The sequence below is a fragment of the Budorcas taxicolor genome, chromosome 9 (genome assembly GCF_023091745.1).
Source record: "Budorcas taxicolor isolate Tak-1 chromosome 9, Takin1.1, whole genome shotgun sequence".
NCBI classification, from domain to species: Eukaryota; Metazoa; Chordata; class Mammalia; order Artiodactyla; family Bovidae; genus Budorcas; species Budorcas taxicolor.
Window position 1 is genome coordinate 65,829,526 of NC_068918.1, and position 26,609 is coordinate 65,856,134.

A 26,609-nucleotide genomic window follows, 5' to 3' on the forward strand; every position below is an offset into this window, starting at 1 on the left:
TATATATCATTTATTTTACTTACTGGGTAAAATAAATGATATATAATAAATAAACGATATACACTAGAAAAGACCCTGATGCTGGGCAAGACTGATGGCAGGAGAAGGGGACAACAGAGAATGAGATGGTTGGACGGCATCACCAACTCAGTGAACATAAGTTTGAGCAAACTCCAGGAGATGGTAAAGGACAGGGAAGCCTCACATGCTGCAGTCCATGGGTTGCAAAGAGTCAGACATGACTGAGCAACTGAACAACAATAATAAATTACTTACTGAAATTCTCTGTACCAATGTCTTTTATTACATACATATCAAAAAAGTAAGCTGTAGAATAATCAAACCACTGTAATTTCATTTTACTTATCCTTTCAAAATACAGAAAATAGATCCATCATGACTTGTTTGCATGCAGATCTCAGTGTAAACGGTCAAGTTCCTATCACAAATTTTCCCTTCTTTACTCAGTGGAACATCCCCGTGAAGGGAGGGTCTCAGACTGTTTATGGGGCTGCAGAATATAGACAGACCATCTCCTCCCCACGCCCCACAATAAATTCAGAGGGCCAGAGGTGGCCATGACTTCACTGACCAGAGTCTGGTATCCACTGAGATAGTATCTGCCTCCAGCTTCCAGAGCAAGAACAAAAAGGATTGAGATACCTTTTTGTGCCTTTTCACCAGCAGCCAAGTTAGGTTTATAGACTTCTGTTATGTTGCAGGGGTCCAAGTTAGACTTTGAGAGATTTAGACACATCAAGACTTGTCACAAGTATCTCCCAGAAGCCATTAAAAACAAACAAACAAAAAAAACCACTAACATCCATTTGCATGGAACCAACTCACAGCCTTGGCACCACATGGTGGCAAAGGAAGAATTTCCCAAATGATGCTTCGGAAGCAAACACACACAAACACTACAGAATCTCCTAAAGTGGTACTCTGTGCAGTAGCACATACATGTGTTGAGACATACATATACCCAACACAGAATTATTCCTTAGTCAAATGCATCTACCAATTCTTTCTTGGTGATTCGTAGTAGTATACTAAATGCCCTTATGAGTCCTATAGTAAAGTGATCTGAATTAGAATCACTCTTTTGTTGGCACATCCATTAACATCCTGCAGAAGGACTGACCTGGAGAACGCCAGTTTGGGATGTGTAAGTGTAGAGCAGTGTAAGGGCACAGTATGAACAGGGAAGGCACCTTATGGATGGAGGTGGCACTCGTGCAGGTAGCCTTGTTTACAGCACAGCAAATATCCCCTGGGAAATACCCTAATTTTGAAAAGGATTACTTTGTGGGGGTTCAGGATCCCAAATCAATGAGTCAGAGCCATGACCAAGGCAATGTTAAACTATAATAAGAATTATACTTAGGTTGATATGATTGCACCAAGTATAGCCTTCCTCCTAGGAATTCAGATTGTACCCTTATAATTGATATAGATAGAAAGCACAGAATATTGCTACCCCCTCCACAAGCAGAGTACCTTTCTTTTTCCAGGAAAATACGGCAATTGTACAATATATCATGATATGTGGTTGAGCTGAGAGCATTATTGGAGTCTCCAAACCAGCAGTCTACAAGTCTAAGCTTCCTCTTGTTATTAAAATAGCCTCCACAATAATAAAAGAAAACCCACAGTCACATACAGCTAACTCCCTACCTTTTAATTATTCATGTTAATACCCGGCATTTGTAGAGTTTGTACTTTACAAATACTAATCAGATCCAAGGATTACATGAATAATGGAAACCTGCAAATAATTACCAAATCTGATTTTAAGCAATGTTTTCAACACATGCTATCTCCAGAAATCTTACCCAAACATGGTCTCTACCCTCCCCGCCACTTACAGTCTTCATCCTTAAAAGAAATCTTAGTATACAGTTATAAAGTTTTATCAAGAAAGTCAACTTTTATATACACGGCTTTTTCTCTGGCTGCTGCTACTGCTGCTGCTGCTAAGTCGTTTCTCTGGCTACCTAATAGCAATGATACTGACTGAGTGAAAAGAAGCAATGGGAAGAGAAAACCAAAAGGCTCAGGCCTGCAAACAAGATCCACTGTTTGAAAGGGGTAATCTGAAACCCTGTCCTAAGGCCCAGCCGTGCTTTCAAAAAGAAGATAACTGCCCTCCCTCCAGCTGTGCAGGGCAGTGGTACCATCTGTTTCTTCTCCCAGTGACTCAGTACACCTGCCAAGAACAAGGAGCTTTAAGCCACATTACTGATGCAGTGGTTTCTCTGCCCTTCCTTGGGCCGGGGAGGGGGGAGGGGACACACAAACAATACCAGTGTTTCCATTATTTAAACGAAAAAAAAAAAAAAAAAGCCAATGTCCGATTTTGCTAATTAAAACCAAATACCATTTCATATCTATCCAACTAGCAAAAATCAAATTGTCTTACTAATAAATCCAGTCTAAGTTACGATATGTGACTCTTACATACCATAGGTGGAATGAGGCTGATAAAACTGTTTTGGAGAGCAGTTTGGTGTGTGAAAATGCACATACCATTTCCAGGAATACACAGAGAAACTTGTACACATGCCCATGAAGAAGTTTATAAATGGTTATTACAGCACGATTTGTAGTAGAGATAACGCAAAGAAAACAAAACTCTCTAATCAACTTCTTCATCTGTCAGATGGGAAATAGTACACCGCAGTAAAGTCACATTACGGAATTCTAAGCTGCAGCTGAAATAAATTATACTGGTCATTTTAGAAAGTTCTTTTAAAACTTGAGTCAGGGTAAAGTACCAAGTATCAAACTGATATAGTAATATAATTTATATAAATGGAAATATACACACATGATATTTATAAAGTGAAAGTGAAAAGCGAAAGTGAAGTCGCTCAGTCGTGTCCGACTCTTTGCAACCCCATGGACTGTAGCCCACCAAGCTCCTCTGTCCACAGGATTCTCCAGGCAAGAGTACTGGAGTGAGTTGCCACTTCCTTCTCCAGGGGATCTTCCTGACCCAAGGATCGAACCCAGGTCTCCCACATTGCAGGCAGACGCTTTAACCTCTGAGCCACCAGGGAAGCAAACTGATATAGTAATATAATTTATATAAATTGAAATATACACACATGATATTTATAGATACGGATATATACATGTAGTAATACACCTGGGCTTCCCAGGTGGCGCTAATGGTAAAGAATCTACCTGCCAATGCAGGAGACGCAGAAGACACTGGTTTGATCCCTGGGTCCAGAAGATCCCCTAGAGTGGAAAATGGCAACCCAGTCCAGTATTCTTACCTGGAAAATTCCATGGACAGAGAAGTGTAGCAGGCTACAGTCCATGGGGCCACAGAGAGTCTGACACGACTGAGCGACTAAGCACAAGTGCACACGTGTAGTGGAAGTTCAGAAAAAGACTGGAAGAGTGCGCGTTATCCCCTGAAGGGGAGAGGGCGAGACAGAACAGAAGACCGTGGACGGATACACAGGAACTATGACACTTGCAGTAATACTTTACTTACATTTCCCCAAATTATGTATTTAAATATAAAGTATCTAAGTATTAGTTTTTAATGGTCTGGGATGGGTATATGGATATTTATTATGCAACCTTACAACAATGTATAAGGTGAAAATGAGTTGGGTGGCCAACCCAAAAAGTAGTACCTTCCTGAGTATTTTCTTAAGAACACATTTTCATGTCCTCATTTTTGTGTGGCTGATGGGAGAGCGCTGTGTGACTCACAATGCTGCTATCAAGGTAACTGTCAAGGATAGTGAGTTTCAATAAAAATATTTGCTACAGTTTCACATTCATTAGGCATCTACAGTTACTTTCAAAGGATAAACAAATCAAATGTAGAAGAAAAATTATCTTTAATTATATAAGTAATTCTCAGCAGATATATAATTAATTCTCAGTAATTAAAAGTTTGTTTTAATTGGTTTCAAGTCTCTCAGAATTTAGGAGTCTTAGCAGAAATGCTGGTTTATCAGAACTATTAAGAAAAGCTATTGAGCGAAGAAACTTTTCCAAGTGACCTTTGCTACCACTCACATGCCAGCATAATAGTGCCAGCCACAGTTATGAGCATGTTTGATGCATTATCCCACTAATCATTAATAAATAACCCTGTGAGATAGGTGTCACTGTTATCCCTGGTTTTTAGATGAAGCCAACAGGCACAAATATAAAGTCCCTTGCCTAAAGCATACACTTCAGAGATGGTAAAACTGGCTCCGAATCCACATCACCTCCAAGAGATCATAATGACACACCTCAAATGTGAGCACCTGACATCTGAGCAGCATGCAGCTGCTCAATTCCACATGTACTTTGACCTACAATCCCCAGTTTAACATTTCAGAGCAGCTTCTAGGACATTAACACATGACTCGCTCATTTTACCAGTCAGAACATTTGGTTTTCACGAGAGACTACTCTATCAAAGGCCTGTCACACCATTGGAAATCTGAACCATGTAGAACCCTGTGGTTCTAAGAAGGAAATCAGCATCAGGAAAAGGAAATTAGTTTTTGTCAATCTTTCAACTAATTACAGATCGATCGTTCTGAATTTTGGCACTAGCACATTCTACCCCTTAACCATGCTAAGCTATGTACTGACCCAGTATCCTTCACACAGTTTCGTACATGGGTGCCTGCTTTTCCCTTCCTCCTTCCAGTCAACATTCTAGAAGAATGAACACTAAGCCTTAGGGCCACACTTGTGGAAACAGACAATGCTGAATGCTACAGATTTGTCCAGGGTGAACTACCAATCACACCCCAAGACAGTTTAGTTATTTTTTCTATTTTAAATTTCACACTAACACATCACAGTAAGGTTTTAAGATAAAATATGTTAGAGGAAGACTGAAATAGCCACATATTCAGCCAAGAAATTTCCTATTGCCTAGAGTCAATAATCTTGGGCGGGAGGCGGAAATCAAACCTAGGACACTGGAAATGACTAGGCAGACCTCCCTGCAGTGGATCCAACAGTACTGTCAGAAGGAAGGAACTCAGGAAATACTAAAAGCCCCAAGTTAAAGGCTTTGCTTTTTTAAACTATTTTATTGAAGTATAGTTGATTTACAATGTTGTGTTAATTTCTGCTAAACAGCAAAGTGATTCGGTTATATATATACACACATACTTTTTCATATTTTTTTCCATTATGGCTCATCATAGGATATAAAGCTTTGCTTCTGAACACATGACTTGTAACAGTATATCCTCATTCTTTAACCTTGTTCTTTCCAAGTTCAGTTCAGTTCAGTTCAGTTGCTCAGTCGTGTCCGACTCTTTGCGACCCCGTGAATCGCAGCACGCCAGGCCTCCATGTCCATCACCAACTCCCGGAGTTCACTCAGATTCCAAGTAATATGGCATAGATTAATGACTGCATTAACTTGGTCATGTGGCATCTATAGTTGTAATGATCAATAAGAAATGATCAAGAAATTCTCAGATGGTACCTGGAACATTCAATTTGCTTTTCTCTTATGTATAATGCCTCAAAGAACTGTGCTGCTGACCACGAAGCTGCAGTCATCCTCTGATAGGCTTTATTTAAATCCAATGTTAGTGACCAAAAGTCCTCTTAAATCTTACCTTCTTCCTTTTTTAAAATTATATCAAAGTTTCTCCTCTCTTTTCCATTGTTGAGTTTTAATTAGATAACACAGGCTATATGCCTTTCTACTTATTTTCTCCCTTTCCTACTTATTTTCTCCCTCTTTTCAAGAGAGTAGATTATGATCTAAAAGCTAATACAATGCATCCTCATATTCACAGCAAAGTGGCAGAAAGTGTTAGATGTTAAGAGAGGTAGAGTGGGTGAGACATAGGGTGAATACCAGCTGTCATGTGATTTGACTAAAATGACTGTCGAGCAGCAATCAAGGCTCATCTGATGGTGAGAGAACAGGAAAGTGGAACAGACCTGAGTGCTTTCACACAGCAGTCAGTAGCCCTAAAAAAGAGGCCATGCGGGCAAACTCAGAGCCTGCAAGGGTGGCCCCAATATCATAGCAAGTGCATTGCTGAAATGGCTACCCATGAGTTCCAGGCTTGAAAAGAGGCAAGGGTAAGCCAAGTGAGCTGGAAGGGTACTAACAACTATAAGAACCCAGAGGTTCTGCAGAAGATGATGGATTTGGAAGGTGTGAGGCTGTGTGTCCAGTAGAAGGATGAGCTCACAGATCTGGGAAAACCTAGCACATTGTCTCCATGGGGTCAGCACACAGTCAGTGTTTGCTAAATCTGAAGTCTGTGGCTGCCTGGGGGAATCTGAGTTCATGATACCATAGGTACAGCGCTAACAAGTCCCAGCACCAACTTGCACTGCTGCCTGGCTACCTAAATGGAGGTGAAGTGAAAGCTATGGAGCAAAGCAGATGTCCAGGTCACTGCAACTTGTAGCAGTCGAATGAAGATGATTTTGAAGTCACTGGGTTTGTGAGATAATGCTGTAAAGTTGTCTGGTGATTGGAAGTGTTGACAAGTAGCCAGTTTGGAGTTCCATTCCTAATTCATGCCCAGGTTACTGTGACAGTATTCAGCTGGCTAAGGATGACAGTATTCAGCTCAGTATTCAGACCTGTAGGATAATGCGTTTCACCTTGGTGGCTCAGACAGTAAAGAATCTGCCAGCAATGCCAGGTTCAATCCCTAGGTTGGGAAGATCCCCTGGAAAAGAGAATGGCAACCTATTCCAGTATCCTTGCCTGGAGAATTCCATGGACAGAGGAGCCTGGCAGGCTACAATCCATGGGGTCGCAAAGAGTAGGAAATGACTGAGGAACTAACAAGCAAAAATTGGAAGCGTTCATTGGAGTATCACAGAAGAATCAGCAGTAACAAGAATCAGCAGTAACTGGTAAAAAAAAAAAAAAAAAAGAAAAAAGGTGACCCTGAAACAAGTTCAAGGTAAAACTCAGAGTGCTGAAGTTTTGAATCCAAAAGTCTCAGTTGCTACTTTGCATCTATACAAGTTGCTGACACAAAGGTCTGCACCAGGACCTGTCTACTGACAAAGAACCTGTTTTTCTGGGTCTTGAGGAGGAAAAAAAAAGAAGAAAAAGGCTGATGTAGAGACACTAAAAAGAAAGGCATAAAAGGACATTTCAGAGGTGGCTTAATGAGATGCACCAAAATGGGTGGGAGATCAGCAGGCATGTGACTAGGAACACACAGGACTGCTAAGTTAACAGCAGCTCTGGTCTCAGAGATGCTTCTTGATCCACAAAGCAGCAGGAAAAAATGGCAGATACTATCAGTCAAAGAACTCAGGGAGGGTTTAAGTAAATGAGGATTTGTTTCTTATGTCACTCTCTCCCCTGCCACAACTCCTTCCAATGGCAACTTACACTTTCAGTCATGATAGTGAATTTGAGTAGTTCCAAAGTAAGGTAAATCTTTTAAGACTTCAAACGTGGTGATAACGAGTATATGCCACAAACTAATAGTGAAGGACAGGAAAGTCTGGCATGCTTGCAGTCCGCAGGATCACAAAGAATCGGACATGACTTAGTGACTGAACGACCACCACAAATTAAAATGAATTATTTCATAATGAGCTTTCAGCATGTCATGGATAGGTGATGGCAGAAGGTGCTTATGGAATGGTCCAGCACTGGAATTTGCTCTAAGTCAGTCACTGCAGTATCTGCAGGCTCTCTGTCACAACTCTTAGCTGTTGGAAGAAGCAAACCAACAACAGATCATCTCTGCACGAAGGCGAGTGGAACAATGTCTTTAACACTGTCCCGTCACTAGGCAGGGTGATTCTTGATCTGGTATCGCTAGCCCTTTGCCAGATTCAAAGCCAAGTCCTGGTCCCTGGAATGTTCCGAGGCCTGGACAGCTGTGCTCCCTCATTTTCTCTGGCTGGTGCTGCCAGGGTACCACTCTCTAATCAGTCATGTGACAAGTATTTAGGGACCCTCAACTATGTACCAGGCCTTGTAGGTGCAGGGATACAGTGTAAACAAGACAGTTACAGTCGCTGCCTGCTCAATGTTTAGTCTAGCTGGGGAGACAGACGTTAAATAGCTATTTGATAAATGATCTACAATTTGAAGAGAAGGGCCTAAGTACCAGATCCTGCGAGAGCCTAGAACATGGGACCCTTGCCTGGTCTCTTGAGGAAATGACATTAAAACTGAAAGACAAGCAGGAGTCGACCAGGTTTTGCGAAGTGGAGAGGGGAGGAGAAACCCAAGTGACACCAGTAGGAGGAAGGGCACAAAGACCCACCAGCCTGTGTTTTTTAGTAACAGCAGCTAAAACATCCAACTCATGCTTGTCACACTTACAGCTGCCTGACTGGTGAATGAAATGAGACTACCACAGAGCAGTATTAAAGCAACCTAGAACAAATCTTGGTGTTGCAAATACACATATAGGAAAAGAAAATGGCCTGCAGAAAGTTGGCAGCCCCACATGTGAACGCCTATAACCTAAGTCACTGGTAGGAAAAAAACCTAAGTCACTGCCCACAAATCTAGGACATCTCCATCAAGCAATTCACACACACACACACACACACACACACACACACACACACACACACACACACCCTGTATCAGAAGGAAAAATAAACAAATTTAAAGGAAAATTTTTCCTTTGGATTGGTTTCCAAGATAGCAGAGCGCCTCTCTGTTGGCTCAGCAGTAAAGAACACACCTGCAATGCAGGAGATTTGGGTTTGATCTCTGCGTTGGGAAGACCCCTGGGAGAAGGAAATGGCAACCCACTCCAGTATTCTTGCTGGAAAATTCCATGGACAGAGGAGCCTGGAGGGCTACAGTCCATGCTGTCACAAAAGAGTCGACACGACTGAGGGACTAAACAGCAACAACAAAAAGAGGGCAGAAGACCACTGCCATTATTGCCTGAAAGACCAGGTGCTTGCCATTCATCCCGAGGAAGAAAAGGCCCACTCCCTGAGTTGTGTTTGAAATAGTAAGTGATCTGACATAATGGCAATTTACTTCCCTTACTTAACATGACGAAATTACAGGGTTTTGCAATGAGTAATCTACCTGATGAGTAACCTACCTGATCAGATGTGGTACACCTGATCCACGTGACTAAGCATGGGACAATGATCCGGTTGCATGTGCCTGTGGTGGCGAAGGAACTAAAAAGGCTTCGGAGAAGAGGCAGCCCTCCTGGAAACTTTTTACAAGCAAGTTAAAAGGTAGGAGATCAGACTAGAGAAAAATCTTTCTCTGATGAGGGTGCCAGAAGGGATAAGCCTGGTGGTCTTTCTGTGAGCCCATAACCCATACTCCCAAGAGAACATGCTGGTAAGAAGTTAACAGAAAGTGTGGGGCATAGGACTACAAATTTTCATTTCTGTAACTCTCATTTAATGAACCCCAATTATTTCCCAAAGAGCATGCTAAGTACTTACGTTATTGCTCATATTCACCACCACCTGTATCATTTTATTAATTTCTCTTTACAGCTGAGAACCTTTAGGCTTGGAAATAATGAGGTTAAATAAACGTAACTTGCCTATTTTCACACTCAATCGAAACTGTGAAAATAATTTTCTTTGGTCTATACTCCTAAGCTCTATTCTAATTTCATATCCCACACTGGACCAAGGATGGTAAATTCTTCAGAATCTGGACAGCATCTGTTAGAATTCTCTCACTAACAAATCAATGCTGGGCATATAGCCTTAAAAAAAGGACTTACATTTTATCGTGAGCAAAGCGATTTCCATGGTGCTCTGACAACTATTTCAAACACAAGGTCTATGTCCATCTGTGATACACTCTGGGCCTTTGCATCCGAGGTATAATGTGGTATGACTTGCCTTCTGAAGCTAGCAAATCTGCACCCTAAACCTAACACCCCACAGAGGGTCCAATATAAACAGGGCTTTTTCTAAATGCCTACAAAAATCTGACCATTAAGACGGACTCTCTCAAAATTACCTTTGTTGCTGTGAAGGTATTCGTTTCTGCTAAAAATATGGTCAAGGTGCCTGGAAGTCACCTGGAAAACTTTTGGCAGCAACAGATTAAATGCTCCTTGAGACATGCTGATGTTAGTGGAAATGGATACTCACATCAATCTTCCAATAAATAAGGCCTAAGATTTATCAGCTGGGAGAGCCTCATCAAATATGTGTTTTTACTTTTTATGGTTGAAGCAGTCAGCTAAATTTTACCTCCATCAATTACAGCTCTTAAAACAGGCACACAAGTTTTAAACCTATTAGTTTTAGATAGGAAACAAATTCCATTACATACAGTAGCTCACTGTTCAAAAAAACTTGGTTATGTACCAGTTAAATCATGTTTCCCTAGTATACAGTGATCCATCTATGCTAATTTCTACTTACAGAACATAGGGATGCCTGAAAGACAGCTACATAAGATATTTATGGAGAATCCAATGAGTGCAAGCCATACATTAAATGTTGTAGTCCTTGTTCCTGGTATCCTCTGTTCTTTTTTTAAAAATATAACTGTTTTGAATAAATATACTTAGGGTTTCTTTAACAAATACAAGATATGCCCATCAATTTGTCTAAAATGTTTCTTCTCATAATGGAGATATTTAGTATCACTGTTTTTCTAAACTATACTTTTGCCTCACTAGCTGTAAAATGCTATGGCTAAAGCCTTTTGCCTAGTCTTCAAATGGCACAAAGAAGAACACTGGGCACAGACAACGGTCCAAGTCACGAGGAAATGTGTGAGAATGATTCTAGAATGGCATTCACACGTCTTAACATATCACTTCCCTTGAAAAGAAGAAGACTCATGACTTACAAAGAGGACATTACAGTTGTTAGATCACCACCTATCCAATAGGAATATAGACAGTAAATGGTAGATTGTATTTCATTTGGAAACCTTAACTGGCAGAAATTCTACCTTTACAAGGGACAAGCTGAAAGAAGAAGAGTCACTTGCAGGCTCCATCAATACACATTTTTAACAAAATGGGGGGGGGAAGGGGAGAAGAGGAGCTCAGTTTCTCACAACTACTGTGTCCTTATTTCAAGGAGAAATTTTTATTTCTTTACACTCTAACCTGCGATTAGCTAACAAAAGGGGCAGAAGGGGTTAACCGAGATACTAACAAGGAGTCAACTGATTCTACCTTGTGAACATATACCTGTATTTTTTCAAAGAGAACAATGCATACCATGATGGAAAGCAACAAACAGCAGAATCCTCAATATACTATTAGATAAATGCAGTGCAGCAGAGACTAATACAATGAACACATCAGATACATCCAAATGCTACACTCCTCCAAAGCAGTTACCTTGGAGGGATGATTCTAATACCATCAACATCTCTCAGAATCCTTGCATTAGTAAGACCTTTAAGAACCAGTGAAAATTATTTCTGAAAGTTAAATCTATCTCCATTCAATAGCTTTCCCTGCATCTGCAAAGTACTTACTACCCGGAGTAGACTTGGCCCTTAAGCAGCTTACACTCTAGAGAAAGGCATGGCTGTATGCAGAGGTAGTATCATTACATTATCAGCCCTTAATTAATTTCAGTTAATATCCTTGCATTATTTGTACATACTTGTCTTCTGCTACTAGACAGTTAAACACTTCTGAGAGCAGAAACCATGTCAGTTATCTTTGCAGCCCTTCCAATGGCCAGCAGAGTAATCTACATAAAGTGAGCAATTAACAAATGCTGGTTTAGGGAGAAATGTCATATTGCTAAATAATCACACTGAACTCAGCAAAACTTATAAGGCACTTTGGCCTTGAAACCTATTCAGTCACTGCAATACCTAAACAATCTCTCCTAAGCAAGTTATACAGGCAGCATTACATGGAGGCTTGGGTTCTGAGGTGTAAGAGCAACACATAAGTCCAGCTCATTCCCAATTACAAAGTGCTATACATCAATAATAAGCAGGCATGTAAAACATTCATATTGCTATTGATTATACGAGAGATATTAAAGGAGAGAAATCCCTCCTTTAATAGTTGATCTAGTCTACCAGCTAACCAAACTATAGTATGACCCTATCAGGTAATTTTGAAGCTATCACTGGGAGTCCAGATGGTAATCGACGTGTTCATCCGTACTGATGAACAGAGTACCTGGAAAAGTGCTACTGCCATTAACCGAGGGTAATCCCAAACAGAAACATTCAGCTTATTCAATTTAGATAGCAAGCTTCTCTATTCCTGGTAATGATATAACAAAGATACTAAGCATTGAAAACCAGGTTGGAACATGGTTGGCTGATTAGATGATGGAGTAAGCAGGGGAAAAAAAAAAGCCAAAGTTTTTGATTGTGTATCTTAATGGTTAGACTAAAAGATAAACTGCATGTTATCCTGCTGTGCTGTTTTGGAAATAATATAGAAAATAAGAGTTCATTAAAATGGCATAGGAAATGAGCAACTGGTAAGAATAATATACAGAGCAGGCAATAACATTTAAGTGGAAAAGGAAAAATGAAGTTATCTATAAATCCAGGTTAATGTGCTACTTTGCAGAGAACAGACTGTCTGCTCCCTACTGGTCTTCTTAATAACACATTCATTTCAGGATCGACCAAATCTAGCACCAGGAGGCAATCAAGCAGGGACAAAAAGGACAAAGTCAGAAAGTCATAGCTCTATGGACTAGAACTGTGTTGTCTAGTAAAGTAGCCACTTGCCACACATGGCCATCTTTAAATTTAACTAAAAACTAATAAAATTTAAAAAATCAGTTTGCCAGCTGTAACAACCATATTGCAAGTGCTCTTTGCCACATGCGGCTAGTGGTTTATCATACTGGACAGTGGAGAGAATATTTCCATCACTGTCCTCCTGATGGACAAAGCTAGACTTAAAAGTGAACCTTCCTATTGCTCCTATAGACCTGATGACAAATTCAGAATCGAAGTTAATAGTCTTACCCATCAAGAATATCAGACACCCCCAAGATGCCTGATCTGCTTATTTTACTGAATGTATCCTAAATTAGAGACATTCTGGGATATACAGAAAGTCTGGACATCCTTATCAGCATAGGCTTTTTCTCCCTACTTTTTCCCCCTCCCCTCTGCCCTTGGTGTGGAGGAAGGTGGAAAAAACAAAATAGTAGGGGATCAGAAACTCCTCGATTTAAGTCTCTTGCCCAAGAAGTTGCATAAATTGCCAAAAGCAAATTGATTTTAAGAAGCACCTCCATCCCCCAGCCCTCTTTCCTTTTAAATAAAATCCTAGAGGCAACTGAAAAGAGCAGGAGACAGAAAGGAAATTCAGGAAAATTACTAAGGACAAAACAGATGATGATCCTAAATTACTGTTCTAGGACACACAGGGGAAAAGTGCCACAAATCAACAACAACTTCTCCAAAAATACACAGTGGCCACAATTCAACAAATCCACATCAATTTTTTAAAGCTACCAAATGCCAGATGGCCAAATGATTTGCTACCAACAATTTAAAAACGATTGAGTTTTCATCAGGATCTAGTTCATGGGCAAATAAAAGAATCACCTTAGTCACCTTCTAGTCACACAGCATCAGATACCTGAAGACAGTTGGTCCTCAGGCAGAAACGAAGTCTGACAGTGAAACGAAATCAACTACAGTAATAAGACTCTACTTATTAGGACTTCCTTGTATAGCCTTTTAAAGATGAGATTAAAATATACTTTTTGGTTTAGAGGGTTTACACTATATTTCCTAAAAGCAAAGAGATTGATTCCAGAACCAGGAGAGAAAGAGCCAGTTGTCTTCAGACAGTGGCTTCTATGTAAACGCTCATTCTATCACTGCTCAAATATTTCCTTGCTCCTTTGCTATGCTACAGCTCTGAGACACCCTGAGTAAAATGTGATCTCTTGGAGACAGAACAATTTGAACACAAGCTAAAATGTAATCAGAACATAGGAAACAACAAAACTGATCACCGATCAGCTTACTAGCTCATCTATGTTGTAGGAAGGGGGCGTTGCAAGAATGATCCTGGAAAACGTAAGCCTTAAAGTCCTGCTTCAAAAATGCGCGATGTTGCTGTCTGAATGGTGACTGCAGGCCCAGGAGGGTGGCCATGAGACAGCACTAAAGATGGTGCAGTACTTGGGATGAAAGAAGCTGGCAAGCTGTTGCCCCATTTCATCCTGATGAAGGGACAGCACAAGAACTGGTCCTCTCCTTTCCATAACCAGCACATTTCAACCTCTGATGCAGCAGAGTTGCCATCAGAAGTTGTGAAACCTCAGGGTCTCCTCCCTGCTCCCCAGCCTTGCCTCCCACACTCATGCTCCGTGTTTGATTTCCTCCTCTCTCAGCACTTCAAAATAGAAAAGGAAGTAACAGCTTGATCCTCTGCCCATGGAAATGCTGCACTCTTGGGTCACTCAATCCAACTCATCTCTGTCAAGGAGAAAATCACCCAATGCACCTACGGAAGGCGGGGAGCTATTCATTTTAACCTTGAGAACTCACATTCCCTCCTCTTGATGACAGTCACTGGTGACTGTTTAAGCAAGCAGGTGAAGATTAAAGCTGTCTAGGCCCAGAAAGCACCTTGAGTCAAGTAGGCAGCTGATCTGAAACCTACCCAATTTGCAAAAATCTGTTGTCCCTTTCAGACACACACAGCCCTATGTGTAAATATAACCAGCAAACTGTGCTGGCAGGTCACCAGCACTCCACACAGCGTGCATCAGAGTCCAGTTGATAGGAGTGCTGTAGGGAGTGTGGGAAACGGGGGGCTGGTCTGGCTCTGACCACAGGGTAGGGCTGATGCATACCTTTTGGTCTTCTGGAATGTCCATTCTTCTGCTGCTCATCTTCCTCATTAATGGTGAACAGACCAAGGGGGACTGTCCTTGCATGGGTCTTCTTCAGTCTCTCTTGTCGGAGAGCTGTAGCTGATCCAGGCATACCGCTGCGACTTGTTTTTTAATTATTTGTATATCCAAAGTATATGCTTATATAATTGCAGCTCCCAGGAAGCTGCTAGTTTCTAAGCTGCCGGTTCATTCGAGCACTTGTAATAGATCCCCTATGGGGAAATAGTGTGCAAACAGCTGACAGATACTACCAGCCTCCTGGCAACTGAGGCCCTGCGGTTCCCCCTCACCTAGCAGCGCCCCCTCCCCTTCGAGCCCCCTCCCACTTACTCCTCACAGGCACGTGTGCTGGCTCAAGCTCGCTCACTCACACACCCACACCCTCCCACTCTCTCCTTCCAGAAAAGCCCTGCGAAAGGCACGCAGGGGCGAACGCTTCTCTCCACTGCCTAACCTGCTCAGTCAGATCCCAGCGTCTCCTTCCTGCTCGGCACCTTTTCCCAGTCTTCTTCCTGCTACCACACAGAAAACATTCAGCACTCAGCACAGAAGGGGAAGTAGGAGATGCTGCCGTGAACAGTTGCCCTGACAACCCTGACATATCCTAATCGAGGAGGGCTGGGAGCGGCTCCATGTTCCCGGTGGAGCGGCAGCAGCCAGCCTGCTGGGATGCTGGTCCTGGGAGCTCGCCAGCAGAGGGTTACAGCGCGAGGAGGCGAGGCCGCCCGGCCGCTGGGCAGCTCCCTCTCCCTCGCAGCGGCAGGAGCAGCAGGAGGGGAGGAGAAATGTCGTTCTGCTTGTACAGGCAGCAGTGGACTCCCTAGTTGGGGGAAGGGGCTCAAGGTGAGACTGCTTTTGCTTCTTTGGGGGATCAGGTTTTCCATCGTAACAATGTTTGTGAGCCCCTGGATGAATGAAGGCTTGGCTGGTACCCTCCAGCTCACTTTACACTCAGTAACACATCCCAGTTGCCCTGACACTCTTAGGACCCCAGAGTCTGTTTAAGTGCAGGCTTGGTAGTACCTGTCATGAGGACTAGCCTGGCCATGTCCCTGAGACTTTCCATTGAAGACAGGCAGGGGAAAACTCTGCCTGTTCTCACAGAGACCACAATCTGAAATACTGCTTCTGCAGGTCATGCTGAAGGACACAAATGAGACACTATGATCCTCCAATGGGCAAAAAGCTGCCTTCATTATATCCAGAAAACTACCCCCAATTCCCACCGCTCTGGGCAACTCCTTACCGGCAGGGCTGAGCAATTCCCAACACTTGACCCAATTTTCGCTCTTTTTTGGACTGATTTCTCCAAAGCACACAATCATGTGATTATTGTTTTCTCCTGAAATCATTTCTCTCATTTTATGAGACTCTCCATTTCTAGGCTGCCTACAATTTATGTGCAAGGAAACCTAAATATATAACAAATGACATTAAAAATGCCAAACTCCAAATTAAGAAAGTAATCTTTGTTTGTTTCTGCCTTTTAATCAAATTCAAGTTGGCTTAGAAAGTCTGGAGCCATCCTCCCGCCCCCAGTCTATTCTCTTACTTTTTCTCAATCGCTAAACTTACTATGGACTTCCCTGGTAGCCCAGTGGTAAAGAATTCGCCTATCAATGCAGGAGACTCAAGATATACAGGTTTGATCAGTGAGTCAAGAAGATCCCCTGGAGAAGGAAATAGCAACCCACTCCAGTATTCTTGCCTGGGAAAACCCATGGACAGAGGCTATAGTCCATAGAGTCACAAAAAGAGTCAAACATGGTTTACCAACTAAACAACAACAAACTTATTATCTAAGAGGGGACCCAGCGGTGCTAAGGCAAGGAAAACATCCTATCTAAATCCTTGGCATGGCAGAGTAACTTCAGACAATTCACTACCCTCTTGGTACCTCAGTTTTCTCTATAAAATTGGGTTGATGACATCATTTGTCTCATAGGATTAGGGGCAAGGTTTAAATGATAATGGTGGCAGCATAAAAAAAGTGCTTAATAAATATCAGCTGCTTTAATTATATTTTATAATACATTTTTATAACTAGTTCACTTTTGCTTCATAATTATTTAAGGTGCTTTCAATTCAACTGTCAACTGCATCTAAGAATACTTTTGCTTTTTATTTACTTATACTGCCCAGCGTAGTGCTAGAAATGTACTAAATGGTTAGCAAATGCCTGCTGGAAAAAAAACAACAAGTAAATCTTCAGAAATCTTTCCCTCCAAAGGCTGGGAGATTTAATTAACACATTTTGATTTGTGGCTTAGAGAAATGCAGGAAGTTTCAGATATGGGGTTTATTTAAAATCATGTCAACCTGTGACATAGGCATTTGGAATAAAAGACGAAAATGAGCTCAATGAGTCTTAAAAAGCATCTGAATCAGCATTACTTTACATTCAAGGAAGCCCAGGCCCATGAAATGAAGTTCCCTGCACAAGTCAAGTGTTACTTGGCAGCAAGTAACATTTGCTATGATGAAAATTTAGATTCCCTTCTTCCTCCTTCAATCTTCCTTCTTTAATCAGATGATTAATAAACACAGGCCAATTATCATACATAAACATATCTGAAATATTTTCAAATCTATTTGAGTTCCTTCTAGAGAAACAGGCCGGTACTTACAAAAGCAACATACACACAAAGTATAGTTGAAACTACCTTTTGGAAGAGAAAGTGAACATCAATGTCTTGGGCAAATGACAGATTTCATTCAGAACATATTCCTCACTCAAATACAGCTAACAGCTTCTGATCATCACCCCTGAGTTTAATAAAAGTACTACTGAAAGAAGAAAACGGGATTTTCTTCTCCACCTAGAAGGACAACAAAAAACTTTACTAAGAGTGGTTTTTGAGCTCTGCAGAAGGTGTCCATTCCATTACTTTCAAGGATGGTCTCAATCATTTTATGGGGGAAATGCAAGAGCCAAGCAAATACTATCGAGCATTTAAGTTGTCCAGACAAGGTTACAAATTTCAGGAAGGAGTCCTCCTCGATGTCTGTGGCTGCACTCAAGGTTCTCAGCAGAATGAAGGTCCTGGGGAAGAGAGATCACCGGACAGCCCAGCTTCAAAACTCCACCCAGGCAATCAAGAGTCTTCCTCTTCCGCGAACTTCACTGCAATACCCCTCAGTGAGGGAGACAGAATTGTTTCTGCTCTAGCCTGAGGGGTCTCCTGGTAAATTTCGATTTGTCTCAAAATGTGAAAACCACTAAAATGGCTGTTTTGCTTTCTTTTTAAAAGAACACAAGTTATACTTAAAATCATTTGGGGGGGGGGGGAGGGGAAATGAGAGCCTACTGAAGGAGGTCAGAGATTGCCACCATCACTCAACTCATAAGGCAGTGTGGTCTCAAGCATAGGCATATAATAAGAACCCATCAGCTGGCAACATGTTCAACTTCCTGTCTGACACTGTGCCAGGTGCGTTAGATATGTTATCTTGAAAGTCAAAGTGTTAATTGCTCTTTGGGACCCCATGGACTATAGTCTGCCAGGCTCCTCTGTCCATGGGATTCTCCAGGCAAGCATACCGGAGTGGGTTCCCTTCAACAGAAGATCCTCCTGACCCAGGGGTTGATCTCGAGTCTCCCACATTGCAGACAGATTCTTCACTATCTGAGCCAACAGGGAAGCCTCAAAATATTTATTTAGTTGCACTGGGTCTTAGTCACGGCATGAGGGCTCTAGTTCCCAGACCAGGGATCGAACCTGGGCTCCCTGCATTGGGAGAGCAGAGTCTTAACCACTGGATCATCAGGGAAATCCACGAAGTGAAAGTCGCCAGGCTCCTCTGACAATGGGATTGTTCAGGCAAGAATACTGGAGTGGGTTGTCATTCCCTTCTCCAGAGGATCTTCCTGAGCCCGGGATCGAGCCTGGGTCCTCTGTATTGCAGGTGGATTCTTTACCATCTGAGCCACCAGGAAAGCCCATGTTATCTTGGTTAGTTCAGCAGCCCTGATAGAGAGGAGCTGTCACTTGACAGATCAGGAAACAGAGGCTCAGAGAGGTTCGAGTGGCAGAGCTAGTTAAATCACTGAGTCAGAATTAAACTCAGGCCCATCAGCTCTAAAGCCAAGATGCTTTTATCCTGCTGCCCTGGATCCTGACTCCAAAACCCACTACATCACAGTCACAGCTGTGACCAGTCACAGGAAAGCAAATAGTTCAAGATCAAATAATTATAATAAAGTATTTTTTCCTACCCATGAAGTATACATTTGATACCTCATTAAGACATATGAATACATTTAAGATTAGTTTCCTAAATGCTCAAACCCAGCTTTTTACAGATACAGAGGTTTAAGTTATGCAACTGCAGGACTGCCCTGGCTCAGTCCCTGAAGGGGCAGAGTCTGAGGCTATAATCTTTTCCTTTTTACACTCTGACCCAAAATAAAAGCAAATGTGAAAAGGGGAGAGTGGGACCTTAAGTGAATATTCCCAGAATTAAAAGGAATACTACTCTGAACTTCTTTACTGTTCTCAGCACTAACAAGCATTTTCAGTTCAACATGTCACGACTGTCCTAGCCTGTCGCCTGCAGATACAGGAGCTTTATTCAGTTCCCACGGAACGTGGGCATGTAGACTTCCAAGAATCAATCAGGTTTTACAAGTGCTTTGTTTAAACTGGTAAAATAGTTAAGTGATGTAGTAACAGAGACTCTGTACAAATGAGACTAACTGGTGCAAAAGGGCAGATTTTACAACTAGCCTGGCTTTGTACAGAGAAAAAAATATTAGCAGAAAAATCAGCAAATGTTCTGAAAAATCATAGGTGGAAATGGTACCACTTACCACTGCTATGAACCAAACAGGCCAATAGGCCCTTGAGCAACTGCTGTTCCCACCCCATTCCCACAGTACACAATGAATTTATGTCTGTTTGTCTTTCTACCCTCGCTGCCTGGCTGGCACCAAACCATGAGCATGAAACAGTTAAACCTGCTGATCTGCAGGAGAGTCAGCTCATGACTTGGGCCTGGTTGTCATGATGTTATATAAGAGACTAAACACATGTAGGCACACGCATCCCACACATACCCTTCAGGCTGCTGTTCATATTTATGCTACCCAAGCTTTTGTGACCACAAAACTGGAAAACAGCACAGTTCCTGAGTGAATCTAAGAATCTCCTCTTGCAAGGAGAAATCTGCTTAATCAGTGAGAAAGCATACCTAGATTTTCCTTTCTGAAAGCCTAGTGAGCTTTACAAAAATGTTACAGAAATGATACAGGGGCTGATTTGCACTAATCAAGGACTGTAGTTGAAAACAAAAATCACTACTGCTGGATCACATGGCCAGTCATTGGTAAATTACAGTTCTATATATATCCATATAAGTTACTTTCCAGTGGGGCCCAGAAGTGCCAAAATGCTTTCCCACATTTCTATATTTGCAGAGACTATTAATTCTTCAAAACTACTAGATTTCAGTAAGCTTTCACCTACTTTATGCATCTCCCCAAAGTAAGCTGCAATTTTCTGCAAGCAGGAACTTTAGAAATCCATATTTTAATGTAATTAAAAAACACCTTACCTGGTTTGAAAATGACAAAGCCAGCATAGGTGGATGTGAAATTAAAACAACTCCTAGGGAACAAAAGGTCCCAGATGGTTCTCTGCCATCCCCTTCCTTGAAGTTAAAAGGCTTCCTTATGGTTTCCTAGAACGATGCTACTTCCTGATGGCATATGGGGCCATAAAGGTACAACATTCTGCCATCTTGCAGCATTAGGCAGAGCTGGACAAAGAAATACTGCACAAAGGCAGACTGACTCTATGAAAGGAAAATAAAGTAGGTTTGCTTTGATCTTCTTTGTTAACAGATTTATAAGAAAAAGGGCTTCCCTGATAGCTCAGTCGGTAAAGAATCCGCCTGCAATGCAGGACACCCTGGTTCAATTCCTGGGTCGAGAAGATCCCCTGGAGAAGGGATAGGCTACCCACTCCAGTATTCTGGCCTAGAGAATTCCACGGACTATATACAGTCAGTCCATGGGGTTGCAAAGAGCAGAACATGACTGAGCGACTTTCACTTATAAGAAAAACAGTAAATACTACCCTAGTAGTTATGTGCCATAAACCAAGGAGTAGCAGGTTCCTGCCATGCCTTTTATAACATTTCTATAAATCTTTGCTGCATGAACACTTCATGGTGCTAGCAAAGTCCACTTTCCCTTGTCTGCTCTGTCATAAACAAATGTAAAACCCTGAGGGATCATTTATCTGATGGTAAGGTACAGATACTAAGTTTTCTTTAAAACCTTTTCCTAAACATTAGGTATCACTAGCTAAGTTGAGAAGGCAACGGCACCCCACTCCAGTACTCTTGCCTGGAAAATCCCATGGATGGAGGAGCCTGGTGCGCTGCAGTCCCTGAGGTCGCTGAGGGTCGGACACGACTAAGCGACTTCACTTTCACTTTTCACTTTCATGCACTGGAGAAGGAAATGGCAACCCACTCCAGTGTTCTTGCCTGGAGAATCCCAGAAACAGGGGAGCCTGGTGGGCTGCTGTCTATGGGGTTGCACAGAGTCGGACACGACTGAAGCAACTTAGTAGCAGCAGCAGCTAAGTTGAAAATGTTATAAAACGCCACATTAAACTTTAACCCAGTACCATATGCTAGAGAACCTTTAGGCTTTCCTGTTCATTATTCTCAGTGATAATACTTTATTAATATACATCACATGGGCTTCTGAATTCCTTGACAAAAGTTAAAATGCTTATGAAAAGTCCTTTCCTTTAATAATAACAGTCTCATGAACTTAGATAACCAATTTTAGAGATTCAAAATGAGGCAAAGAAATCAATCATTGGATTCAATAGAAGAATGAGACAGATGGCCAGAGCAGTGTTTCTAAAAATCATCTAATCCATCACTGGTCTATGAGCAAATTACATGTTTAATTTTTGAACCATACAATTAGAAAGACAAGAAAACTCAGAAACAGGCTCCTCATTTTTAGGAGTTTTGGTAAAACATCAAAGATGCAAGATGAGGTGCTCTGGCGGATGACACTGGAGGGCAGGCAGGTGCCAAGTCATATAACTGTTCTCCCAAACGAGGACAGGGGCATCACTGAGGAGCGGTAACGACTAAATGTGTGATTCAGATGGGCCAGTCTGGCAGCTGTGGTTGGATGAGTAGGAAGGAACAAGGAGTGAGATGTAAGAAAACCTTGTCACATAATAACTTTGTCCAAGTGGAGAAAAGGGATCTCAAGCGATGGCTGGGAGGAGAGAAAGCAAAAGACAGAAATACAAGAATCAATCATTCACTTTTTTTATACAGGCATCCCCCGGCAGGTGGAAGACTTATGCATGGGAGTGAGCATGGGTATACCAATAGTCCAAATAAAAGCTGAGATGTAGGCAGTGGGAAGAAAAGGTTAATGTTTCTATGAAAGATGCAGATGAGAACGAGGGTTTTACATCTGCAGAAAAATCAAAGCTGAGTGATGGTTCGAATCAGGATCAAAATGATCAACGGTTTGAAATAATGGACTGTAGCTAAAAAGATGGGTTTGGTTGTGATACATATGAACACCTCTTCTTGTACTAAAAAGGAACAACTGCACAGGCACAAAATGAAGACCTACCCCAGCTTCAGCAGACACAAGGAGGGAAGGCCCTCGGACAGTAAGCTTCCTCCATCTCAGTGCGACGAGGCAGTGACCATCCTGACAGCATCACAGGCCACACAGCCAGTGTGCTGGGTCAGAGCAGCAAGTCTTCTCCGTTTCCTGGTCCTCAGATCACATGGTCTGAGATTGATATTTCAAATGGGATGAGAAATAAGAGCCTATTCAGAAAAGAAGCTAAGACTTATAAAGATTCAAGCCTGTACCTTAGGAGGATCATTGGAAGAAAAGTACATTTTCTCTGGAGAAAACAGGACTCTGGAGGAATAAAAACGATGGATTTTAAAGGCGAACTTTTAGTGTAGTTTAAGCACACAGACTGAGGCTGGGTGATTGGAAGTTACCAAATGTAACGATCTGGGCCTTCCATCATTGAGGACAGTTGTGCACAAACACTGATCCGTGGTGATATGTTGAGCTAATGCATGGTACACAGGTCGGAGTTTCAGACTCTAGAGTCCCTTCTGATCCCGCCATTCCGTGACCTGACGAAAATGGAAACTCAAGCTACATCCTCAGGGAAAGCAGTCAGGCAGAGAGAAAAAGCCCAAGAGAGGTTCAAATTACCCTCTTCCTTGCTGTCACTGAGTCTCCACACTTAAACTTCACAGGGCTTCACTCTGTAGGCAGCTCTGCAGCCGTATTGCTTTACTCATTCAACTGATGCCCCCCAGAGGTTTCAGACTTAAAGCTAAATAACGAAAACAAGGGAAGCCTCCCTCAGTGGGTGTTCGGATAGCAGAGGCCCCTGCTATGATTCCTGCACCTGCAGCTTGCAGACCTCCCTCTTCTCTCGCCCACCCACAACTTACTGAAAGCCGCTGGGTGAAAAACTCTGGGGAAGGGAGCGTAAACGTGAATAAGACATACAAGTTTTCCTTTCACAACACAATTTATTATGGATGGCTCACTGTGGCTGTGTGACTTGAGAGATGACAGCTAAAGGTTTGTGAGTGAAAAAGCAATAAATATAAGCCAATTCAGTTTATTACTTCATGGACATTTTAAGGTGAAAGACAGTCCTATGTCTTTAGGCCCGTGAAGAAAAGAACAGCTCAAGAACAATGTGTTTCAGACTCTGAAACCTACCTCCCACCCCTGCCAATCCTTACCCTCTGCTGCTCTTCCCAATTCTAAAACAAAAACTGACATCAACTGGGATTTTTCTTTCCAATTTAGGAAGGTTTAATATCCTCTTTTAACCTTAAGATTAAAATTTTCTCTCAAAAAGTAATTTAAGTGTTTTGCATAATGTTAGAGGTAAACCCTTGGTTTTCTTTCTGTGGGTCAACGTATCAGTCAGGGTTCAGTTCCGTGTCTTTGGAGAAAAATAGAATATGTAAAATATATATGCTAAGTCACTTCAGTCGTGTCGGACTCTTTGCAACCCTATGGACTGTAGCCCACCAAGCTCCTCTGTCCATGGGATTTCCCAAGCAAGAATATTGGAGTGTGTTGCCGCTTCCTTCTCCAAAATATATATAAAGAGATTTAAGGAAAAATAGCTGCTGCAGTTGTGGAGGCTGGCAAGTCCAAAACTGTTGGGAAGGCCAGCAGGCTGAAACTCAAGCATGACTTGTATGGTTACAGCCTTGAGACAAAATTCTTCTTTCTCTGGAAAACCTCAGTTTTCACTCTGATAGCCTTCAATGATTGGATCAGACCGTCTAGATTATCGAGGATAAGCTTCTTGATAAAGGAGGAGATATTTAAAGTCAACTGACTGTAAATGTTAATCATATCTGCAAAATACCTTCACAGCAACACCTCCTCCAATGTTTGACCAAACTGGGCCCTGTAGCCTGGTCAGGCTGACACATAAAGTTAACCATCTCAGTCAGTGACCCCGAGATGAAGACCTATTCCCACACTGAAATAAAGCATGTCAGAGGCCTACCTGTCAATGATCATATCCTTCATTGAATAGGCTGGATACTATCTACTCAAATAATTTCCAATATTGCACTGCTCTATGAAAATAGTATTCATAAACTGGACACCTCAGAATAGATTAAATCCCCCTGTATTTTCACTGATGATTTTTCACCAAGAATCGAATACAGGTTGGCTTCAAAGCATCAAATAAAATCCTTTTTTATCATTATAAGAACTAAACAGCCTGGTTGTATAAAAATTAAATGGTCTACAAAGTACAGATATGAAACTTAAAGAAATCCTTCCTATTGTTTCAATTAGAGGAAACTACGATATGTAGATATATATGGAAGGAGAGAGAGTGAAATAAAACACATTTTTCATGAAAAGATAAAGTGTGCATGAAGGTTTAAGGTACTAAACTTTACATAGTTATTGATTTATTTGTTAACTAGAGCCAACTCTGACCAAAGACGAATTATACAGTTGTCTTGGCACAGTTCTGAAATCAACCTAGTGGAAGGAAGTGACTAACAAATGCTTAAAAAGTATAAAATGCTGGTGGGCAAGTTTGAGGTTTGGTCATTTTTATTCAGTTGAAGGCTCCCAGTGAAAGGATTAGCCCATCCATTGTAACTGTGTGCAACCAACCAGAAGCCTAAACCTAAATTATACAGGTATCGACTTCCCTGGTGATCTAGTGGTTAAGACTTCACCTTCCAATGCAGGGGGTACGGGTTCGATCTCTGGTCAGGGAGCAAAGATTCCACATGCCTCAGGGCCAAAAAACCAAATATTAAAAAGAACAAAAACAATATTATAATAAACTCAATAAAGCCTTTAAAAATGGTCCAAATCTTTAAAAGTAAATAAATTATACAGGTAAGAGAGAAGTACACTTGGGTTAAATAGCCAGCCCAGAAGCTTTTGAAATTTGCAAGTGCTAAATAAAAAATGTCCCTAACGCATCAAAGTGTGTGTTAGTCACTGAGTCGTGTCCAACTCTTTGTGACCTTGTGGACTGTAGCCTGCCAAGAATTCCTTTGTCCATGGGATTCTCCAAGCAAGAATACTGGAGTGGGTTGCCATTTCCTTCTCCAGGGGATTTCCTGACCCAGAGATAGAAACTGGGTCTCCTATATTGCAGGTGGATTCTTTACCATCTGAGCCACCAGGGAAACCCAATGCATCAATAATCACTTAAAAAAAAAAAAGGATATAAAGTGCTTCCATGTAGATATTACTAGCAACCCAGTTTGTTTTTTGATAAACACAGTTTCTTTCTGTCTTGTCTAACCTAGGGCCATCAAGATTTCAGGGGGCTCTTATATAGAAATAAATAACATCTCAGAAGGATGGATGAGTTGATAAGGACACTCAAGGCACCCTGAAACCTCATCTTTAAAACCTTTTATCTTATACATCCATGTTCTAAGCCCTCACTTTAAAACTCATGTAAACTTCAGACAGGCTACTGAGGAAGGATTACAATGCCAAATAAGACTTGGCAAACTTCCTAAAGTATCACAAACACACCATTTTGCCTTTTTATCATAAGGCAAAATAGCTACACTTCCATTGTTAAAGGTACTAAAATGTTGGATGTATTAAAAAAAAAAATGCTGTTCCAAATACATGCAATAGTGCAGAACGGAATCAACCTCATAATAAAAATCTCTTCTTCCTCTCAAATTTTTTTCTTGCTGGAGATAGTATTACCTGGGCTCCATAGGCACAGAGGAAGAGACTCACCCTGAACTCCTGAAACAAGAGGCACCCATGTCTCCCTAAAGCGCAAAGCCAGGCTGCATCCAGTTCAGTATAAAGACTTTGTCTTTGCTTTCTGTTTACAAATCAAAAGAGGGCGGTTTACATAACCAAAGCTGTTTGCTTTAAAAATAACTGCAGTACTGAAAACTGTTCCATGAATTGTTTTCAGGTAGGTACATCAGTCCGCACTCCAGTACTCTTGCCGGGAAAATCCCATGGATGGAGGAGCCTGGTAGGCTGCAATCCATGGGGTCGCACAGAGTCAGACATGACTGAAGTGACTTAGCAGCAGCAGGTACATCAGTAATAGAAAACCATGTGCTCTGTACAAGAAAAAGTCATCATACCCTTCAGAGCAGTGTGAACTCAACTTCACAGGTGTCCAAGAGCCATACGCCGAGTCCTATTTCTGAACCAGCAGCCAGATTTAGAATAGCCTTTTTCTCTTTCCTCCTGACATTCTATGCTCCTACTCTTCCAAAACCTTCTTGAATGACTCCTTAATCGCCTGCAC

General features: G+C 41.7%; 1 protein-coding gene and 1 non-coding gene across 2 annotated transcripts in view; both read right to left on the reverse strand.

The window, feature by feature from the left end:
* MAP7 (microtubule associated protein 7) overlaps positions 1-14,881 on the reverse strand; it is a 151,141-nt gene extending 136,260 nt beyond the window's left edge. Inside the window, exon 1 of the mRNA XM_052645615.1 lies at positions 14,749-14,881. Coding sequence (XP_052501575.1) covers positions 14,749-14,881 — 133 coding nt within the window. The remainder of the gene's footprint in view (positions 1-14,748) is intronic.
* A 3,607-nt stretch (positions 14,882-18,488) lies between these two features.
* Positions 18,489-18,561, reverse strand: TRNAG-CCC (transfer RNA glycine (anticodon CCC)). The gene has a single exon. It is a non-coding gene; the product is annotated as a tRNA-Gly (tRNA).
* Between the last annotated feature and the right edge of the window lie 8,048 nt (positions 18,562-26,609).